General features: G+C 44.3%; 1 protein-coding gene across 3 annotated transcripts in view; it reads left to right on the plus strand.

Moving 5' to 3' along the window:
- LOC137358266 (proto-oncogene tyrosine-protein kinase LCK-like) overlaps positions 1–22980 on the plus strand; it is a 134116-nt gene that overhangs the window by 50378 nt on the left and 60758 nt on the right. For all 3 annotated transcript variants that reach the window (XM_068024173.1, XM_068024181.1, XM_068024191.1), the window contains exons 6-8: positions 7870–7973; positions 9685–9834; positions 9922–10074. In XM_068024173.1, the coding sequence (XP_067880274.1) occupies positions 7870–7973; positions 9685–9834; positions 9922–10074 (407 nt within the window). The remainder of the gene's footprint in view (positions 1–7869; positions 7974–9684; positions 9835–9921; positions 10075–22980) is intronic.

Genomic DNA, 22980 nt, shown 5'->3' on the forward strand with positions numbered 1-22980 from the left:
GAAATAGATAGACATTTTTTTTTTACTGAACCAGAAAAGGCGAAGAGGTGATTTAAAATTAGAAAGAGCTTTTATGGAATGAACAGGGAAAGATTAGTTCCTCTGGTTGGGCGCTCAGTGATGAGGAGTTATCTATTTAAAGCTGCCAAGAGAGAGTGAGGAGAGAGGTCAGGAGAAATTTCTTCACACGGAGGATGACTGGAACATGGAATAGTTTGCACAGGGAATAGTTGAGACAGATACCATTTTATTTCTTAAGGGAAAGTGGATAAATATTTGAATCAGAGGAGATGGACTGTGGCACTCATGAGTATTTGTGCTATCTGGAGAGAGGAGGGTAGTGGCTCAGTATGGAGGGGTAAAAGATGCCATCACTTCTGGACATTTTACCATAGAATACTTAATGCTTTTCTGGACATAAATGTTCTCTTCAGATAACAGCTCACCCAAAACCCAACCGCAAACAGTTTTTATTACAAAAGATGATTTCCCCAATACATTATTTGTGCTAAAAAAAAATGTGAATTTTTTAATGAAATATTTCATTTAAAAATATGCTATGAAGCATCTGTCTGTCCCTGACACATCATGTTTATATATGAAAGTATTAACTGGAAGATGTGTTGGTACAATTATTGAGATGAACAGTGTAGCTTGTTGTTTAATGCTGTATGTTTTTACTTTTATATATGTAATCTGTAAGGCTTTTATGTTGATGATCCTGTATACTAATGTAGGGATAGACTGAGTCTGAAGTCCTAGACTATATATCAGAAATGAGAGTTCTAGACCCAGAGTTAAAACACTTACTAGTTTGCTACGGGTTCCATGAACATACTCAAAAACAACATTGTGGAACACATGCTTATACTTTGCTCTAGAAGATCACTCATTACCATCGTTCAGCTCAACATTCTAGATCTCTTTCATCTGCTTCATCGTCTTCTAGCTTTGTGTTACATTCTTGCTCCTTTTTATACCTTTCTAACTACATTACTTGATGTAGATCCCTTGACCTTTTATGCATTTGGACCAGTTTGTCCCAATCTCTGTCAAGAAGTTATAAGTTTTCTAAACATCTGTTATCTGTCCCAGGGTCTAGAAGGAGCTGCTGGTGTTTAGGTTAAGCAAAGCATAGAATGTACCTATTAGGACTGTATTATAGATAAGTTGGTCTCTCAATGTATGAATTGTGAGAAAGTTCAGATCTAAATGCACCTTGAGATCAGGCTGTTTGTGACTTCTGCCAGCAAAGTGCTGTGAGCTTTTAGCCTAGGCGGCTTAATACAAAACAAAATTCTTCACTTATTCTCGATCCTTTAACACTAACATTAGAGGGCTGATCTAATGTGTGCTCTCTGTAGAGAACTTTGCCCGCCTGAAGCGCTCATTGGGAAGTTGTGGCAGTGCTCTTCATACAGCAGCACAAACTGCAGGGGACACACCTGTGATTATCCAATATGCTTTTCTGGCAGGAAACACAATTTCAGAAAATTGGCCCTCAGGTGTTCATTATTTATATTAAACCTCTGATGTCCCTCAGGTATTTTTCTTCAATTTATGTGCAGTCTAACAAAAGTAGAAGTTAACAAATATTAAAAAGAAAGGAATTACTGGGAAGCCACAACAGGTTGATTGGCATCTAAAACGAGAAATGATAAGTTAGTGCTTTGGGCAGATATTCTTTATCAGAACTATAGTTGTGCTGAACTGTATATGCATGTACACACATTTGATGATATTCAAGCTTGTGCGTACCTGACTATGTTTCGTGCTATGTGTGATACCCAGAGAGTGGTTCGGGAGTAGTTGAGGCAATTAGCATAAATGCATTTGAAGAGAAGCTAGATAAGCACCTGAGGGAGAAAGGAGTATGTTGATAGGGTTAGTTGGAGTAGGTGGGAGGAGGCTTGTATGGACCATAAACACTAGTGTGGACGTGTTGGGATGAATGGCCTGTTTTTATGCTGTAAATACTTTTGCAATTTTTTCTAATGAAGTAATGGATCAATTCCTGAAATGATGGAATATATTTGATTCATACATTGCAAAACAGAAATCTACCCTCCCTGGCATCATCTGAATAAGATAGGGAATTGCTAAGCATAAAGATCTTTCTTAGAGTCCACTTAGAAATTTGTATCAGTCTTGGTATAAATGCAATGTAAAGCATTTACAAGCTGCATGTTATTGCATAAATCAAACCTAAATATGGTTGGGAGTTGTAGGAAAGATTTAGGCATTTAAATGGGTATTCATTAAAACAGCAAAGGAGTGTCATATCGACATGTTAAGTGTTTGTTAATGTTATTGGGCACCTTGTTCAATTATGCACAAATTACTTTTTTGTTCAAAAGGAAAGCGCCCTTTTAAATCATGCTAGTAGCAATCCAATCAGGGAGTGTTGTTCAGTATAACTGTATAAAATATTTAGATTTTGAACAATTTATATGACTTGGAAAAGAAAGTCAGAATGTTTTTCACTGGACTGTTATAATAGACCCTAAAATCTAGGCTGGCAGATTTTAACTTACAAAGTCTTTAATTACACCCCTCAGAAATTACCAGAAGTTCCTAAATTAATTTTGAATTACAGTCACTGTTATGGAGGAAATGCGGCAGCCATTTTATGCACAGTGCAGCTGAATTTTGTTCTCCAGTCTGTGGCGGGTTTGGTGACTTTGGGGGGCGGAGAATTTCTGTGGAGCCATTCGCCACAAAACCCGGTGCCGTACTGCAGTGTGCCGATTCTGTCAGAGGCAGGGAAGTACCTGCTGTGGTACTGACGGCATCGTGATTTAAATGCCTGAAATGCTGTTTTTAAATAAATGTGAATCTAATTCACTGCGATCCAACAAATATCCCACGATTTTGTGAATGACGTGCGCCAATCACCTGCCTTCAGTTTTGCGACTTTGAAAAGCTGGTGTCACCGAGGCAAGAGTCCTCAGTGCTGCAAAAGGGAAGGTAACCTTACCATAGTAGCACAGGGGAAGTGAGTGTTACAGCAGCCATTGCTGACATGCTGAGTGTCCATAGGGGATTGTGTGTGAATGGGGGGATCTCTGCAAGCGTATAGGTTGTGTGAGCCAGGGGGCCATTAGAGGGTACCCTAAATGATATTGTTATGGGCGTGAAGCCTCACACTTCTGGAAAAGATGTTAGACCAATAGTAGCCTTTACTCTAGAGCCACATCAGGAATCTGGATGAGCAAAAATTGACAAACATATTTAGCTAGTCAGGCTCATCTTTGCATCAGAAGGGAGCCAAAGAGCCCAGGGAAATTGGCATGGGTCTCATTCACGCTATGTTTCTGGATCCCCTTGGCATGTTGAGGCACCTCTGCTGGAGGTGGGCCCAAGAGACAGCTATGGTTCAGCTAGAAGCTCCAAGATGTGAACAGCAGCAGCCAGTGAGGCCAAGAAGAACGAACGTGTGCCAGAGAGTCTACAGGACTTGCATCACCTACCTGCAGATGTCCAAGCAACACTGTTAGCAAAGACTACAGCTGTCCAGGGAGGCTGTGACAGACCAATTCCTCCTTCTGCACCATGATTTGCGACCAATGGGATTTGGTGGTCACCTGTGCCTGTGGCGCTAAAGATAATCGTAGCGCTCAACTTTTATGCAAAGGATCTTTCCAAGGGGACATATGTGGGGTCTCCCAGGCCGCAGTGCACCGCTGCCTCAAGGAGGTGACCAATGCCCTGTTCAAGAGGGCCGGCGCTACAGGACCGACCCTGCCAGTCAGGCGGAGAGGGCCATTGGATTTGGTGCGATAACTGGATTCCCACAGATGCAAGGTATAATTGATTGTAGGCATGTGGCCATCAAGGCTCCCAAGGACCAGCCATCTGCTTTCATCAACAGGAAGGGATTCCATTCAGTCAACGTTCAACTGGTCTGCGACCACCAAAAGCATTTCCTGCAGGTGTGTGCCTGCTTCCCAGGAAACAGCCATTACACCTACATACTTTGACAGCCCCAGATGCCACATCTTTTCACTCCCCCCTGTTTGTCTTCAGGGTGGATTCTCAGGGATGAGGGCCACCCATTGAAGACATGACTACTCACGCCTGTGAGGAACCCTCATAATGATGCAGAGGAGAGGTACAGTGCTTGCCACGGCTCCACCTGAGCGACCATCGAGCAGGCCATTGGGCTGCTGAAGATGAGGTTCTGCTGCCTTGATCAATCTGGTGGAGTCCTGCAGTATGCCCCAGAGACGCTTGTGCGTATCATGGTGGTCTGTTGCGCTCTACATAATCTTGTACTTCAGAGGGAGGAGGACTTACATGAGGAAGACATGCATGAGCATCAAACATTGTCTGATGAAGAGAATGCAGAGGAGAGATAAGGCCAAGTAGCTATGGAAGAGCACAACATGACGATGGAGGCCACACATGGTGAGCAACATACACGGGAGGCTAGAGACAAACTTACAATGACCCAATTTCATCAACCCTGATCTCTACTCAATAAGAATGTAATATTTTAGTTTTAGAGATACAGCACTGAAACAGGCCCTTCGGCCCACCGAGTCTGTGCCGACCATCAACCACCCATTTATACTAATCCTACACTAATCCCATATTCCTACCACATCCCCACCGACCCTATATTTCCCTACCACCTACCTATACTAGGGACAATTTTTATAATGGCCAATTTACCTACCAACCTGCAAGTCTTTTGGCTTGTGGGAGGAAACCGGAGCACCTGGAGAAAACCCACGCAGACACAGGGAGAACTTGCAAACTCCACACAGGCAGCACCCAGAATTGAACCCGGGTCGCTGGAGCTGTGAGGCTGCGGTGCTAACCACTGCGCCACTGTGCCGCCCATATTCTGACCATCATGCATGTCCTCTTGCACCTGAATGAGGGCCACCAACAATGTGCACTAGTGCCAATGGGACAGCATTCGTTGAATACTTCACTTACATTGCCATAATAATGAGGTCCGTGGTCATATTGGCACTGCTCTAAGGGTTATGTTGGGATTCAGACAGCCACAGTTAAGGCATGTTGGAAGCTGATTTGCACACAATGAAGGCTAATGATTGGCATGAAAGAACATTTAATTAAAGTCAACATGACATAGTTGTGTCATCCATGAATACTCGTGTGTAGATTTTTTTATATGCTCCTGCACGGTGTAATCCCGATGCTAGCAGCTGGACTGGAGGCAGACTGCTGATCAGGACGCCTCTTAGACTGAAATGACTTTGGTGGTCATCTTCTGGGTGCCTGCGGCCTGGAGGGCCCCAACTGCCAAAAGGCTTCCTGCACTGGTGCAGGACTGTGCTCAGGCATTGTGACTGCTGGAGCCAAGATCGTTGGCGGAGAGGCTGAGGAGCCGTTGTCCACACTAGAAATGCCCTGAGGGGAGACCCCAGTGGCTGGATTTTGTGGAGGAGGTGGGGCTCCCAGCACTGGACTGAAACGGGGGTGGGGGAACACCGCCTCAGCCTTTTCATGCCCCTCAGGCATAATCTTCCAGTGTTTTGAAGGTTAAGTGTCCTGCACTGGGATCTCTGTCCCTTTTTAAAGATGGGGATCCCGCCTTCAAGAGCTGCCAGCCAATCACAGGGCCAGCAACGCAGCAGTATTGGCAGCTTCACTGAGAGCAGTGGCCACTGCCGGTAAGGCAGAGGTCGGACCCAGACCCAGCGCTGGAACCCTGCACCTAAGGTAAGTGAGACGAGGTCACTGGGGCCTGTCCGGAAGGCCCGGGTAAGGGGGTTTGGGGAAGTGGTTGTAAAGCCCTGAGAGAGGGGTTCCTGAGATGTGCATTGTTTCCTGGCTGGGGCCCTCTGTGGGCCACAAATTGCCCTTGGAGGAGCAACCCACACCCTCCCAAGCCCGCTGGATTTTATGGGCCCCCTGCCTCCAATGTCACCTCAGGGGGCCCATAAAATCCAGCCCTAGATGTGGAGTGCATCCGCTCCTCCTCCCTCTCGAGGCTTGTTTGAATCTCCCTGCTCACCAGAGAAGGATTAGGAGTGTGAAGAATCTGTAGGCTCCTGGTCCTTCACTCGCCCTGCCATTGCTGATCTGAACTCATGGCCAAGGCGAGGGTTTGCAGGTCCTGGTGCATCTGTAGAATGCGCATCTCCAAGAGGGTCGCCAACCTCCTGATGGATGAAGCCATGTACTCATATGCCTGGGACATGGCAGCAGTCATGGCATGGCTGGACTCACCCACTGTCTGATCGAGGCTACGCAGGCTTCTGGCATCTCCACCAGGTGTTACCTTACTTCTCTCTGTAACTCTTGCCTGCCCTGTGCTGTCGACCCAAGAGGCTCGTCATCATCCTGGGCCTCAGCATGGGCCTGGTCACCTACTGTCCTCTGACTCAGTTGCCTCGGTTGTCTCAGCCTCAGCCAGCTGCTCGGGCGTGTGTGCGGTGCTCTCACCAGCTTGTGACTCTGATTTTAAAGCTGAGCGGATTCCCACCAAGGTGAAAGTATCTGCGCTGGTGGAAGGTGCAGAGGAGTCATGGATGATGCATTCTCCGAGTGCTCCTCGTCCTCAGAGGTTGTCGGCAGGCTCTTAGGGCCTATGGTCTCCTGTGAATGGTGACCTGCAAGATACAATGAAAACAACATGTGTGGGTTAGGCTACACGTATCCCATGCCAAAGCTAATTCACCATGATTATTGCATTTTTATCTGATCGACAATAATCGCTCTCATGCTCTAGGACCCTGAGCGCCACGTCTGAGATGATGTATCTTCTTTGGCTCCGGGCTAGTTCCAGTGCCTCCTCTTCGGCCTGACTCATCGGACACAGGTCAGGCACTCCACCACCAGTCCTGGCCGCCTCCCTCCTGTTATGGGCCTTCACCTGAAAGAGCAAGGATACAGCTATTGAACATTGCCAAACATCTCAACATCATCTTTCTGCTAACATGAGCCCCTCATCAACACCTGGGCAATATACTGTATCTCATACTGAATCTCCCTGTCATGGGATTTACTTGGGCTGAGGTATAAATGAGGGAGACTTATTTCACATAATGCAGCCAGTCGCCTGTTGTGACCTCCCAGTCTTTGAAATGGCAGTGACGCCCTCACCATGTGGCACACTGTGTAGTGACACCCAAATGGCACAAATCAATTTTGGAACATGAGACTTACCTTTGCTGAACGCAGGAGGCCATTGACCCTCTTCTTATACAGGACCCATGTTTGTTGGGTGACTCCACAGCTGCTGACCTCCATTGCGATCCCCATCCAGGTTTACTTGGTCAGGCAGGTGGACCTCTTCTTGCCATCGCTGGGGAAGAGGACCTTCCACTTTTCTCTTGCAGCCTATGGAGGAGAACCAGCAGGAAGGCCATCACTGAACCGTAGGGCCACCCTTGCTTGGACATCTGACATGATCAGAAGTATGCCGATGGTGGTTGCTTGCTGAGTTAGAAATTTTTGGAAGTGTACAGAAGTTTTGGTTCAATGAGCCTGTAGAATCCATAGAGAGAGTGAATGCAGGGTTGGTTGGCTTTGAACGGCATCTCCATTGCCGGCCCCACCATGTGATTATGGCATGGCTGCTCACGTGACAAGTGGGACTGCTGCCGATTCAGCCAGAAAACTGTTGGTCGGCATACTCTTCTAAAATAGTGACATGGGATCTTTAATGTCTATCTAAACAGGCAGACAGGGCCTTCAGTTATCTTACCTTACAGAATGTCACTTCCAACAGTGAAACATTACCTCAGTGCTGTGCTGGAGTGTCAGCCTAGATTATCTACATAAATCCTGGAGTGGGGTCTGAACCTTTCATTTCCTAATATAGAGGGGAGATTATTAACAACTGAGTCAAGCTAAACATGCATTAATGGCTTCCTGTTTGCTCATTTTCAGATGGTTCTTCAAAGAAATAAGCCGCAAAGATGCTGAGAGGCAACTGTTAGCACCAGGCAATAAATCAGGAACTTTTCTAATCCGAGAGAGTGAAACCAATAAAGGTTTGTAATTTATGAATGTGTTTTATATAGATTAGCATGTGAAACTTTAATGTGAGATTTACTTGGTGCCAGGTCAACAAATGACTCACAATGGAAAACTATGTCATAGGATATAGATACAGAATATAATTCATAAATTTACTGTCAGCCATTCTGATACTGTACGAGATAAAAATGAAATTATAGACTCAAAGTGAAATAAAGATAGAAAATGCTAGAAATGCTTGAGAACATTTCAGCTGGGACCTTTCATTTCTCTGCTGTTCAATCTTTTTCTTTCAGATGATAACTAACCCGATGAAAATTTCCAAAATTTTTACTTTTATTTGCAGCATGGTTATTCGTTCTTTTTATAAAATTGAACTATCTGGTGCTTATTGTAATTGCTAAAAAATATGTTTTGCAAGCCTTTAGGTTAGAGTAGTTAGGGAATTATTGGGAACTGAGCATTTTACAGGTCTCTTCCTAACTGATAGAAATAAACAATCAGAAAAGTGAGTATTTAAGATAATGTAAATTTAGTAATTATTGATATTTGGATTTTCTTTTGCCTCTGCTAAACTGAAAAAATGTTGGGCTGAATTTTACAGACCCCCCCCCCCCCCCCCCCCCCCGCAACGTCAGGGGTCGTGGCGGGAGGGCCGGAAAATGCTACTAGGAGAGGCCAGCCCCATATTGCTGGTGGTGCCACCCACCCCCCCCCCCCCCCCCCCACCTACCGTTCGGCGAGGTGGTACTAATTTAAATATGCAAATTAATTTAAATACATGAATTAATTACCGTCACGCTCCCGCCGTCCATCCTGGCCGATATTGGTGCTAGTGGTCGGCAGTCCCAAACCTTCAGATCCCCGTGCGAGGATCCGAGGCGGAACACTGGTGGGGAGGGGCGAGCAGGTAAGTTTTTTAATGCAGGGGTGGTGGGAGCAGATTCAAACTCATCTCATTGGTGTAGGGGATGATGGGAAGGGTTATAGTGCACAGTTTATGAACTTTGGTGGGGGGCAAGGTCAGGTGCACAAGCTAAGTATTTTGGTGGGGGAGAGGGCAAGGAATGAATTCTATGGTTATTGGGGGGGGCAGTGGGAGAGGGTCAAGATCAATTTATTTAATTTTTAAAATCAATCTAGCTTTAAATATGTAAATTGAAATGTAGGGCTTGAAGCCCTTTAAAAATGGCATCAGTGCATGGGCAAAGGTGGCTGACGCCATTGCCAGGGATGGACAGCCCACCCCCTCCGCATCATTGGGGGTGGGGAGGCGGTTTTCTCCGGCTATTTAAATGAGCCGCCGCACTGAATATTACGGCTGCTCCGCGACGTGTGGCCTGCATGGTCGGGCTACCATTTTTTTGTCTGCCGCCGAAGTAAAATGCAGCCCGTTAACTCTCACAAAGCTGTTATTTTAAGCAGTTGACCTTGATTTTAGTTGTAGCACTCTCAGTTCTGAGTCAAACGCTTATAGATTCAAGTCCCACTGCACAGAATTAAGCACATAATCCAGGCTGTTTGTGGGAACTTGCTGTGTGCAAAACTAGCTGTGCAGTTCTACATGGCAACAGTGATTACACTTCAAAAGTATTTAAATGAATGTAAAGCCCATTGGGACAGCCTAAGATCATGAAAGGTACTATATAAATGCAAGTACTATCTTTTATCGCATTCTACTGACTAACAGTGATCTTTAACCATCTCTTTCACTGTCTTGTGTAGGTGCCTTTTCACTTTCCTTGAGGGATTGTGACCCGAAATATGGTGATATAGTGAAGCACTACAAGATTAGAACCCTTGACGATGGTGGTTATTATATCACTCCCAGAGCCACATTCTCCAGTTTACAAAAACTTGTTGTGTATTATTCAAGTAAGTATATGCAGCCATAATGCAAGAATTCCATTCTAATAATACAGGATAGTCTTAAATGACTGACCACCTATATTAATTCTTCAGAAAATTCAGATGGTTTGTGCAGACGTCTGGCTAAGCCATGCCCAATGCACGCTCCTAAGAAGCCATGGTGGCCTGATGAGTGGGAAATCCCAAGAGAATCCTTGAGGATGACAAACAAACTAGGCGCTGGGCAATTTGGAGAGGTTTGGATGGGTAAGTACTGAAAATCAATAGGATTTATTGACGAGCAAAACCCCAATTCCTGTATCAGTTTCTGATGGGGAACTATAATATCTATTTGAAGATATATTATTTTCACATGCAGTGGCCAGGAATTTTCTGGGAGCTGCTCCCGCTCCACTGCTGTAACTTTGCCAGAAAAGTGAGATGATAGACATGTTGATGTCATTCCTTCCTCAATGCTTATTCTAGGCACAAGCAATGCTCGCATCAAGGAAACCCCTGGAAATATGTGGGCTTTACAAATGTGGCAGACACTTGCCGTAAGTGTTCTGGGGACACAAAGCAGATGAAAATTGGTCCCAATTATTCTACTTGCTGTTTAACTTGCCAGTGCATTCAGTAAGGAATAGAATTACACTTTCTTGTTTATAGCATATTTAATTCATATGTAGAAATGGAATGAAGTCCTGATGGATAGCTGGGATAGAGAACAGATTTTGAATTTGTTCTCCATGGAGAAGCACATCTCCTCTGCTTGGTGATACTCTTCGAGGACCATACGGATGTGATTGAATTCTGGTATATCTGCATTTAAAGTGGGATTTGAACTCCTTTAAAATGGCTAGGTAGGCATGATGCAGACAGTTTACAGTGGACCCTATTTCTGGAGCTATGATACAAATACACACAGAAGTATCTGACAGTACATTCACACTACAATTGTAGCATCAGCATGAAGCAATTTTGCCATATATCAATGTTGCAACATAAATACAACATAAATCCAGTGCCAGGGCCTGACCTTAAAGTGGGATTCTCACTCCACTTCACAACTGTATGAGCCTGGACACTTAATTCACACTTCAAGTTTACATAGAATTACATGGAATATACAGCACAGAAGCAGGCATTCAGCCCAACCAGTCACTACTAGCATTTATGCTCCACTCGAGCCTCCTTCCTTATCTGACTATCAGCATAACCCTATAATCCCTTACCCTCATATGCTTATCAAGCTTCCCTTAATTGCGTCTATACTGTTAGCCTCAAATACTCCCTGTGATAATGAGTTCCACATTCTCACCACTCTCTGGGTAAAAGAAATTCTTCTGAACTCCATATTTGATTATTTGGTGACTACTTTATATTGATGGCCACCAGCTTTGCTCTATTACACAAGTGGAAATACTCTGTCTTGGTTTAAAAGCTTTCATAATTTTTAAGATCTCTATTAGGTCACCCCTTAACCTTCTATTTTCATGAGAAAAGAAACCAAACCTGCTCATCTTTTCCTGATAGGTACAACTTCACAGTCCTGGTATCATACTTGTAAATCTTTTTTTGCACCGTTCCCAGTGCCTCCTATATAATTTTATAATTTGGCAAACAGAACTGTAAACAGTACTCCAATTGTGGTGTAACTAAAGTTCGATACAATTTAGCATGGCTTCTCTACCTTTCAATTCTCTCCCCCTAGAGATGAACTTTAGTACCTGGACTACTATTTTTATGACCCTAAGAACTTGTGTCACTACTTTTAGTCATTTGTATATTTGTACTTTCCTCCTCTAGCCCATTTCGATTCTTATTTTCCAAGAAATATTTGACCTCATTTTTTTTTTACCAAACTGTAAACCTCACACTTAAATATGTTGAAATTAATTTGCCAATTATATGCCAAATCTGCAAGTTTATTAATGTTGTTTGCAATTTGTTGCAGTCCTCCTCAGCAATGTTTTTCCCTAGTGTGCAGAGTGTGTAACCGTGCAGCAACCCAAAAGTTCCCGTGCAGATCGCGCACATGTCGGCTTGTTTAAGTTACCATGTGTGCGTGGCCACACAGAAAAGTTTAAAGGGCTCATGCACTGAACGAATCGGCCATGCACTACAAAAAATAATTCGAGGGAACGTTTCTCCTCAGTATTGACTATCCCCCCACCTCCCCAGCCACCAACCCCCAGATTTTGTGTTGTCCGCAAATTAAGAAATTGTGTTTTGATTCCAAAGTCTAAATCATTAATATAAATTGTCATAGAGTTATACAGCACAGAAACAGGCCCTTCGGCCCATTGTGAACAACAGTGGTCCCTACACTGATCCTTGTGGGATCTCATTTCCTACCTTCTGCCACACTGAGTAGTTACTCTTTATCCCTATTTTCTGCTTTCTGTCTTTTAGCCATCTAGCTACCTAATCTTCTGCTTGCCCCCGGACTGCACAGGCTCTGACCATTTTCATTTGTCTATTATGTGGTACCCCATTGAAGGCCTTTAGAAAATTTAGATAAATTGCATCTACTACATTACCCTTGTCTACTCTCTGTGCTACCTCTTCAAAGAATTCAATGAGATTAGTCAAACAAAACTTTCCCTTTTGAAGTTCAAGCTGAGTATTAATTATTGTGCTTTTTGTTTCTAGATGTTTTTCTATTTCAGTTGAGTTCCTTTAGTAGAGTTGTATTATCTTTCCTACCAACTATGTTAAACTGATTGGTCTATAGTTCCCTGGCCAGGTTCTAGCTCTGTTCCTATGTATAAGTATAATGTTAGCTATTCGCAAATCCTCTGGCATTACATCTTTTTCTAATGAATTATTAAATATGTGTAATCGCGCCTTTGCTATCACTTTCTGAGATTCTTCTAAAATGCCAGGATACAATCCAGCTGGACCAACCGTTTTATCCTCTTTGATTATTTTATTTAATATTTCACCTCCTTTTATTTTAATTCCGGTATATCATTTCTAATCACATCTTCCATGTCATGTCCACCTGATCTGCCCAGATTCATTCACAATTGCAAGATACAGTAGCGAATCCTCCCTAGTTGTGTTTCTTACATACTGAATTAGAAAGAAGTCCTGTACACGTTGTAGGAACTCCATTCCCTTATCTCCTTTACCTACCTCTTTTGGCTATTTATTTTGAAGGTAGTTGAAATCCCCTGATGATTATTCTGCTTTTTAAAAAATTAATTTCACTAATTTATTTGCTTATTTCTTCCTCCACCTCCCTTCCACTATTAGGTGGCCTGTAGACTACCCCTGTTAGTGTCATTGATCCTGTTTCATCTCTTACCTGTATCCACATTGATTCTATTTCTGCCTTACTCATGTCTGTGTCACTTTTTTCTACTGCCATTATGTTATCTCTAATAGTACAGTTACTGAACCTCCCCTTTTTCCCTCTCGAGCTTTTCTCAGTATGTTATACCCTGCAGTGTTTATTTCCAAGTTCTGATTTTTCTGTACTGATGTTTCAGTAACCTCTACTGTATCTAGTTCCTCACAACATATTATTGCCTCCAGTTCATTTCGACTGTGTGCACATTGCTGTAGAAACAGTTTAACTCATTTTCTATTGCAGTTCCTCTCAACTTTTTAACTATCATTTTACACATCCGTTCTATAGCTCTATTTATTTCCTGGCTATTTATATACTTCCTTAGTTTAGTCAGTCCTATGCTCTTCTTTCCTGTTTTGTTTATATTTATGCTTCTTTCATTTCTTGTGGATCCCTCTCCCTATCTTCTAAGTTTAAAGCCTTTACCACCTCCCTATTTACCCTTTCTGCTAGGACATTGCTGCCATTCATTTCAGCTGGAGCCCATTCCATCGGTATAGCTCCTTCCTGTCCCAGTACTGGTCCACTATCCTGTGAAAAGGAACCCCTCTTTCCCACACCAGCCCTTTAGTCACTCTCCTACAGTCATAGAGTTTTACAGCACAGAAACAGGCCCTTCGGCCCAACGTGCCTGCACCGACCATCAAGTACCCGTCCAATCTAATCCCATTTTCCCGCACTTGGCCCATAGCCTTGTATGCTATGGCGTTTCAAGTGCTCATCTAAATACTTCTTAAATGTTGTGAGGGTTCCTGCCTCTACCACCCCTTCAGGCAATGTGTTCCAGATGCCAACCAACCTCTGAGTGAAAAAGTTTTCCTCAACTCCTCTCTAAACCACCTGACCCTTACCTTGAATCTATGCCCCCTGGTTATTGACACCTCCGCTAAGGGAAAAATGTTCCTTCTTATCTATCCCATCAATGCCGTTCATAATTTTGTATACCTCAATCAGGTCCCCCCTCAGCCTTCACCGCTCCAAGGAAAACAACCCCAGCCTATCCAGTCTCTCTTCATAGCTGAAATGCTCCAGCCCAGGCAACATGCTGGTGAATCTCCTCTGCACCCTCTCCAGTGCAATCACATCCTTCCTATAGTGTGGTGATCAGAACTGTACACAGTACTCCAGCTGTGGCCTAACCAGCGTTTTATACAGCTCTAACATAACCTCCCTGCTCTTATATTCTGTGCCTCGGCTAATAAAGGCAAGTATCCCGTATGCCTTCCTAACCACCTTATCTACCTATGCTGCTGCCTTCAGTGATCTATGGATAAGTACACCAAAGTCCCTATCACCCTCTGTACTCCCTAGGGTCCTACCATCCATTGTATATTTCCTTGCCTTGTCAGTCCTCCCAGAGTGCATCACCTCACACTTCTCAGGATTAAACTCCATCTGCCACTGCTCCGCCCATCTTACCAGCCCATCTATATCGTCCTGTAATCTAAGACTTTCCTCCTCACTATTTACGACACAACCAATTTTCATGTCATCTGCGAACTTACTGATCATGCCTCCTATATTCACATCTAAATCATTTATGTACACTACAAACAGTAAGGGTCCAAGCACAGATCTCTGCGATACCCCACTGGTCACAGCCCTCCATTCGTAAAATCAACCCTCTGCCTCCTTCCACTAAGCCAATTTTGGATCCAATTTGCCAAATTACCCTGGATCCCATGGGCTGTTACCTTTGTAACCAATCTCTCATGCGGGACCTTATCAAAAGCCTTACTGAAGTCCATGTAGACTACATCAACTGCTTTACCTTCATCTACATATCACCTCCTTGAAAAATTCAATCAAGTTAGTTAGACACGCTCTCCCCCCGACAAAGCCATGCTGACTATCCCTGATTAATCCCTGCCTCTCCAAGTGGAGATTAATCCTGTCTCTCAGAAATTTTTCCAATAATTTCCCTACCACTGATGTTAGACTGACAGACCTATAATTACCTGGTTTATCCCTGCTACCCTTCTTGAATAATGGTACCACATTCGCTGTCCTCCAGTCCTCTGGTACCTCTCCTGTAGCCAGAGAGGATTTGAAAATTTGTGTCAGAGCCCCTGCTATTTCCTCCCTTGCCTCACATCGCAGCCTGGGATATATCTCATCTGGGGATTTATGCACCTTTCAGCCTGCTAATACAACTAATACTTCCTACTTTTCAATGCTAATTTGATCAAGTATATCACTATCCCCCTCCCTGATCACTACACCTACATCGTCCCTCTCTATAGTGAACACAGATGAAAAGTAATTGTTCAAAACCTCACTTATGTCCTCCGGCTCCACACACAGATTGCCTCTTTGATCCCTAATGGGCCCCACTTTTTCCCTAGTTATCCTCTTGCCCCTAACATACTTATAAAACGCCTTGGGATTTTCCTTTATCTTGTCTGCGAGTGATTTTTCATGCCCTCTCTTTGCTCTCCTAATTACTTTTTTTTAAGTACCCCCTTACACTTTCTATACTCCTCTAGGGCTTCTGCTGTTTTCAGCACTCTGAAGCTGCCATAAGCCTCCTTTTTTTCCCTTATCCAGTCCTCTATATCCCTTGACATCCAGGGGTCCCTTGACTTGTTGGTCCTACCCTTCACCTTTACAGGAACATGTTGGACCTGAACCCTCACCATTTCCTTTCTGAATGACTCCCACTGGTCTGATGTAGACTTTCGTAAAAGTAGCTGCTCCCAGTCCACTTTGGCCAGACCCTGTTTTATCATATTGAAATTGGCCTTTCCCCAACTCAGTACCTTTATTTCCGGTCCATCTTTGTCCTTTTCCATAACTACCTTAAATCTTAGAGTTATGGTCACTATCCCCGAAATGCTCCCCCACTGCCACTTCTCTACCACTTGTCCGGCTTCATTCCCTAGGATTAAATCTAGTACTGCTCCTCCTCTTGTAGGGCTCCCTACGTGCTGGCTCAAAATGCTCTCTGGAATGTAATTGAAGAATTCTGCCCCCATTCAGCCTTTTGCACTAATACTATCCCCTCTAATATAGGGGAAGTTGAAATCCCCTACTATTATTACCCTATTATTTTTGCACCTCTCTGAGATTTGCCTACATATCTGGGGGGGTTAAATTGTAGGATGGAGCACAGGCTCCCCGATCTGTTTCTGGGAGGCTGCCTCCAACCCTTGGCTGGGTTTTGACCTCAGTGGGTGGCCTACATGCCACTCGTTGTTGGCAGAGTGGCCTTAATGGGCCCTTTAGGTTGCCTAATTGGCTACCTGCTGCATAGGGGAGCCATCACCGCCCCTCTCTGCCTCAGTCCAGTCTGTCCAAAAGTGGCCCAGAGGTGAGGAAATGGCAGCAAACCGGTACACTGGATGGCAATGGGAAATTGCAGGCCCTCCCGCCTCAATGCTTGCTTCCACAGCCCTTCGAAAATCTGGCCCATTTTGTTGGAATGTCTCTAACCCGCACTCAGTGGGGAGAAATTTGTTCATGTAAAAGTGGTGGATTTCTGGGAATCCTGGGCAGTCTTGCTGTCCACAAACTCCTACATACTGCAGTCCTGACACAAAGCCTGCCCTGCCATCTCTAGTCTTTTTTGTTTATCTATTGATGGTCTGAATTGAAAATAGGTACACTGCTTTTGCTAAAAGAAAACAAATTACTTACTGTCTACTCACCTGATTTACTCAACCTCTGAATTCAGATTAGCATCAGTGTGAAGCCACGTCTTTTTTTTATTTTTGTGGTGTGAGTGCACCTTTCGGCTTCCTGGTAAGATTGAATCTGGACCCTACTTTCTGAAGGCTGGTTCTGTTTGCTGAAGACATCAGCACACAGCATTAATGCTAAAAGTACTCATAGGAGTCAGTGGAATCTGAACTTTTATTTCAGTCATTAAAAATGTGAACTTTCTAGTGTACCAACCTTTTAAAATCAGGTGGTCTTGATTGACTTTTAGCCTCTGTAGAACTGGCCAATTTGTCATCACTGTTCAATTATAAACTTGTATTTCTTAATCCAAATTTAGTGAAGGCATTCTAGCTATAAAAATTCACTATTGTTGGTAATATTACTATTCTTCATGGCTGTTCTTATTAAAATTACTTTAAGCAGAAGCAATGTGGAATTAACCTTTTTTATACACAAATTCAGTGGACTTTTCTATAATTTAGTTCACTTAAGTTACCGGCATCGAAAAATGGCTGGTGCTAATTTTGTTTCATCACAGTTGTTACAGCCAGGTGAGGAGGGGGTCTGAGGCTCCCCTCTTGCTTCTTACTGTTATTTGACTGCAACAGGGTGTATTCCTTTTAAACAGCAGTTATGTTTACCACCTCTGTGATTGAGAAAGAACCAATCGGACAGAGATTCTGGAGTTTAAACAAGAAAGAGGTAAGTTTATTATAATTAACACTCTAACTCGATTTAAAAATACGCTACACGTTCACGCATCCATTCACACGAGAATCACACACAGATAAGTAGATTACAGGAAGGAAAATAGATTTGGTGTTTGGATTAAAGTCCATCATAAATGGAACTTAAATGCAATCTATAAAATGGGTGACCGAGTAGTCCTCGGCTGAAGCTGCATTCTTGAAGTTCTTGTTGGTCAAAGTGTATTTTGGCTGGTTTGCTTTGCTCAGGTTTTCCTGGAGGCAGAATCTGTAGTTGGCTGTCTTCCCCCAGTTGCTGGCTGTAGCAGTCTGTAGGCTTGGAGGGTTCCTCCAGTTGCAGACGATTTTCACTTGATGTTTTCTTGGGAGACGGAGAGAAGATAGAGAGAGACAGAAGAGCAGCAGCCTTCTATGCTGCTGTACACTCAGTTACTCCTTGTTTGTTTTTTTGCTGTGTCACAATATTTGTTTCTTCAGAGAAGAACAGGCGGTCACATGGTTCTTCTCAATCTTCTTTGTTTCTAATGAGGTTTTTCTGGGATCTTCCAACAAAATTCAAGGTTTTACATGCCCCAGGGTGTCTATTCACACTTGAACTCTTTCAAAGTCAATGGACTGGATTCTAAAGGCTATCCGATGCTGGGAACGGTGGTGGGGGGTGGGGAGGGGGGTGGGAAATGAAGATAACAATGGAGGAGGCTCGCCAACGACCCTGACGCCAGCCGGCCCCATACTGATCTCGGCGACGGCAAGGCATTGTGGTGGCCGCCTGCTGCTCAGCAACAGGACCATGATTTCCATATTTAAATTAATTTAGATACCTGAATTATTGAAGGTCCCATTGCCTCCTTATTTGCTGCACAGATCTTCAATCGGCCGGCCTGCAATGCTGCGCCTTCGAAAATCCGTTCGGGGGAGTGGAGGTGGTGGGAGAGGGCATGGAAAGCTTATTTTATTCATTGTTAAAAACGTAAAAGTTACTGTACCGTTAAAATTTAAATTGTCATATAGGGCTCTAAGCCCTTTAAAAATGGCGCCTGCACATTGGCGGCAGGTGCCGTTGACATGAACGGCTCGCTCACTCCCTCCACGTCATTGTGGAGGGGAGGTGGCCGCCCCGGACATGTTAATGAGCCGCTGCGTTTGGAATCGCCGTGGCCCCGTGCGTGCAGGCCGCAAATCTTTCCACCTGCCACCTATTTCACGGAGGGCTTTTAAAATGCAGCCCAATGGGTGGGGATGGCCTTGGCTGTTGTGCCAATGAAGCCATTTGCGGTAATTCAATCACTTAGAGTAAACCATTGCCCTGGCTGGGCTTCTTGTTAAATATTTGTCTCCAGTCCAATCTCCTGATATTTCAGATGTAAATGACAGTGGTCATTTTCACTGCTAGTCTTTTAAAAGTTACCTGTAGGTTTTTTTCCATTAAAAGGCTAAGGTAAGTTCCCAACCGATTAAATTAGTATTTCCCATTTGGCATATCAGGTTTTCCTGACACAATGTTAACTCGATGGAATTGGAGCAACCTTTGTCAAGTAAGTTAGTGGCCATTTTAGAAATATCTTTGTACTTATTACCAGCATAGTCCATTAAGAACAAGCTGAAGAGGGGATGTACCATCATACTGACTTGTGTTTTCTTCTATCCTGAAGTAGTCCTTGATGCCCCACTCAGTAGCATGTTTTGTGCAGTATTCGAAAACAAGTGGGTGGAATGATGCAAGTTGTCACCAAGTTGTAACTTCGATGTTATCAACTACATTAAACAGAAACAATGCAAAATATCACTGTATCTGATGGTAGCTTACTGTAAAAAAAAACTTATTTTACTACATACTGGGGGATGTTACTTAACTGTATTTTCAACTCGAGCAACATCCTTTGTGAGGAGGCCGAATGGTCTTCAAGCAGAAATGTTATTTAGTAACTTTATTCAATTATATTTTTTCCAATACTCTGTCGTTCTTCTCTGAATACTGTGACTGGTGCAGTATTGCAGTTCCATCGATGTCTGCAGCCTTCCAGAAGTTTGTCTTTGTGACCACTCTTAATGCATGAGTCTGGACCAGTGAATATCAGCAACTATTCAACTGACAGAGAAATCAATCCACCCTGTATCAACCATCAGCACATGTGTGCACCAGCCAATAGAGGTTGACCAAACAGAGATTGGGCGGAGTGGGTGGGGGGTGGAGTTTTATGCTGTCTGCCACCGCAGATTTGGTGCCATGCGGAGTGACATAAATAGGCGGGGTGGATTCCTGACAATGGGATATTTTGGAGAATTAAGTTGGTGGCAGGTTTGCAGAGTTATGAGGTTCCCCCAGCGCAGTGGCAGATTGCAGCTTTGCATTCGTTTAAATAACATGAATACTCATTACCCTACGCATAGTTACAAGTTAGTCTTTCCTGCCAGATTAAGAGAACAGCGAGCGATATTCCCATGCCATCCAGTTCACAAATGTTTCAACGTGGCGTGCAGCAGTTGGATTTTGCAGTTGAGTCTCAGATCTGTGCTCTTCCCTCTTTAACACATTGCTAAACTAACGCCAGCATTACAATGGATGTTTCAATCCACGCCAGTATTGGAATGGATGTTTGCCTTCAGGCTTGGCACCAGCAAGGGTGAATCATTTCAGGGGCTGGCGGCGACAGCATGGATGGGGGCTGCTGAGGGAGAAAGGAAATGGGTGACCAAAAGGCAGAGAAAGAGCAGGAAGGCAACGCAGGTGTCCCCTGCGGTCATCTCTCTCCAAAACAGGTATACTGTTTTGGATACTGATGGGGGAGATGGCTCACCAGGGGAAGGCAGCAGTAGTCAGGTTCATGGCACCGTGGCTGGCTCTGCTGGTTCAGAAGGGCGGGAAAAAGAGTGGAAGGGCTATAGTCATAGGGGATTCGATTGTAAGGGGAGTAGATAGGCGGTTCTGTGGTCGAAAACGAGACTCCCGAATGGTATGTTACCTCCCAGGTGCACGGGTCAGGGATGTCTCAGATCGGCTGCAGAACATTCTGAAGGGGGAGGGTGAACAGCCAGTTGTCGTTGTACACATAGGCACCAATGATATAGGTAAAAAACGGGATGAGGTCCTACAAGCAGAATTTAGGGAGTTAGGAGCCAAGTTAAAAAGTAGGACCTCAGAGGTAGTAATCTCAGGATTGCTACCAGTGCCACGTGCTAGTCAGAGTAGAAATGAAAGAATAGTCAGGATGAATGCGTGGCTTGAGAGATGGTGCAGGAGGGAGGGGTTCAGATTTTTGGGACATTGGGACCGGTCCTGGGGGAGGTGGGACTATTACAAATTGGACGGTCTACACCTGGGCCGGACTGGAACCAATGTCCTTGGGGGTGCTTTTGCTAACGCTGTTGGGGAGGGTTTAAACTAATGTGGCAGGGGGATGAGAACCAAATGAGGAGGTCAGTGGACAGTCAGGAGGTAGTAACTAAAGTCTGTAAGGAAATAGATAATGAAGTCAGTGTGACTAAGGGGAAGAGTAGGCAGGGAGCAGAGGATGAAAGCAAAGGGACTGGTGGTCTGAGGTGCATTTGTTTTAATGCAAGAAGTGTAGTAGGTAAGGAAGATGAACTTAGGGCTTGGATTAGTACCTGGGAGTATGATGTTATTGCTATTACTGAGACTTGGTTGAGGGGAGGGCATGATTGGCAACCAAATATCCCAGGATATCGATGCTTCAGGCGGGATAGAGAGGGAGGTAAAAGGGGTGGAGGAGTTGCATTACTGGTCAAATAGGATATCACAGCTGTGCTGAAGGAGGGCACTATGGAGGACTCGAGCAGTGAGGCAATATGGACAGAACTCAGAAATAGGAAGGGTGCGGTAACAATGTTGGGGCTGTACTACAGGCCTCCCAACAGCGAGCGTGAGATAGAGGTACAAATATGTAAACAGATTATGGAAAGATGTAGGAGCAACAGGGTGGTGGTGATAGGAGATTTTAATTTTCCCAACATTGACTGGGATTCACTTAGTGTTAGAGGTCTAGATGGAGCAGAATTTGTAAGGAGCATCCAGGAGGCTTTTCTAGAGCAGTATGTAAATAGTCCAACTCGGGAAGGGGCCATATTGGACCTGGTGTTGGGGAATGAGCCCGGCCAGGTGGTTGAAGTTTCAGTAGGGGACTACTTTGGGAATAGTGATCACAATTCTGTAAGTTTTAGAATACTCATGGCCAAAGACGAGAGTGGTCCTAAAGGAAGAGTGCTAAATTGGGGGAAGGCCAACTATACCAAAATTCGGCAGCAGCTGGGGAATGTAGATTGGGAGCAGCTGTTTGAAGATAAATCCACATTTGATATGTGGGAGGCTTTTAAAGAGAGGTTGATTAGTGTGCAGGAGAGACATGTTCCTGTGAAAATGAGGGATAGAAATGGCAAGATTAGGGAACCATGGATGACAGGTGAAATTGTGAGACTAGCTAAGAGGAAAAAGGAAGCATACATAAGGTCTAGGCGGCTGAAGAAAGACGAAGCTTTGGAAGAATATCGGGAATGTAGGACCAATCTGAAACGAGGAATTAAGAGGGCTAAAAGGGGTCATGAAATATCTTTAGCAAACAGGGTTAAGGAAAATCCCAAAGCCTTTTATTCATATATAAGGAGCAAGAGGGTAACTAGAGAAAGGATTGGCCCACTCAAGGACAAAGGAGGAAAATTATGCGTGGAGTCAGAGAAAATGGGTGAGATTCTAAACGAGTACTTTGCATCGGTATTCACCGAGGAGAGGGACATGACTGATGTTGAGGTTAGGGATAGATGTTTGATTACTCTAGGTCAAGTCAGCATAAGGAGGGAGGAAGTGTTGGGTATTCTAAAAGGCATTAAGGTGGACAAGTCCCCAGGTTCGGATGGGATCTATCCCAGGTTACTGAGGGAAGCGAGAGAGGAAATAGCTGGGGCCTTAACAGATATCTTTGCAGCATCCTTAAACACGGGTGAGGTCCCGGAGGACTGGAGAATTGCTAATGTAGTCCCCTTGTTTCAGAAGGGTAGCAGGGATAATCCAGGTAATTATAGACCGGTGAGCCTGACGTCAGTGGTAGGGAAGCTGCTGGAGAAGATACTGAGGGATAGGATCTATTCCCATTTGGAAGAAAATGGGCTTATCAGTGATAGGCAACATGGTTTTGTGCAGGGAAGGTCATGTCTTATCAATTTAATAGAATTCTTTGAGGAAGTGACAAAGTTGATTGATGAGGGAAGAGCTGTAGATGTCATATACAATGACTTCAGTAAGGCGTTTGATAAGGTTCCCCATGGTAGGTTGATGGAGAAAGTGAAGTCGCATGGGGTCCAGGGTGTACTAGCTAGATGGATAAAGAACTGGCTGGGCAACAGGAGACAGAGAGTAGCAGTGGAAGGGAGTTTCTCAAAATGGAGACGTGTGACCAGTGGTGTTCCTCAGGGATCCGTGCTGGGACCACTGTTGTT

Source organism: Heterodontus francisci, chromosome 3, assembly GCF_036365525.1.
Source record: "Heterodontus francisci isolate sHetFra1 chromosome 3, sHetFra1.hap1, whole genome shotgun sequence".
Taxonomy (NCBI): domain Eukaryota; kingdom Metazoa; phylum Chordata; class Chondrichthyes; order Heterodontiformes; family Heterodontidae; genus Heterodontus; species Heterodontus francisci.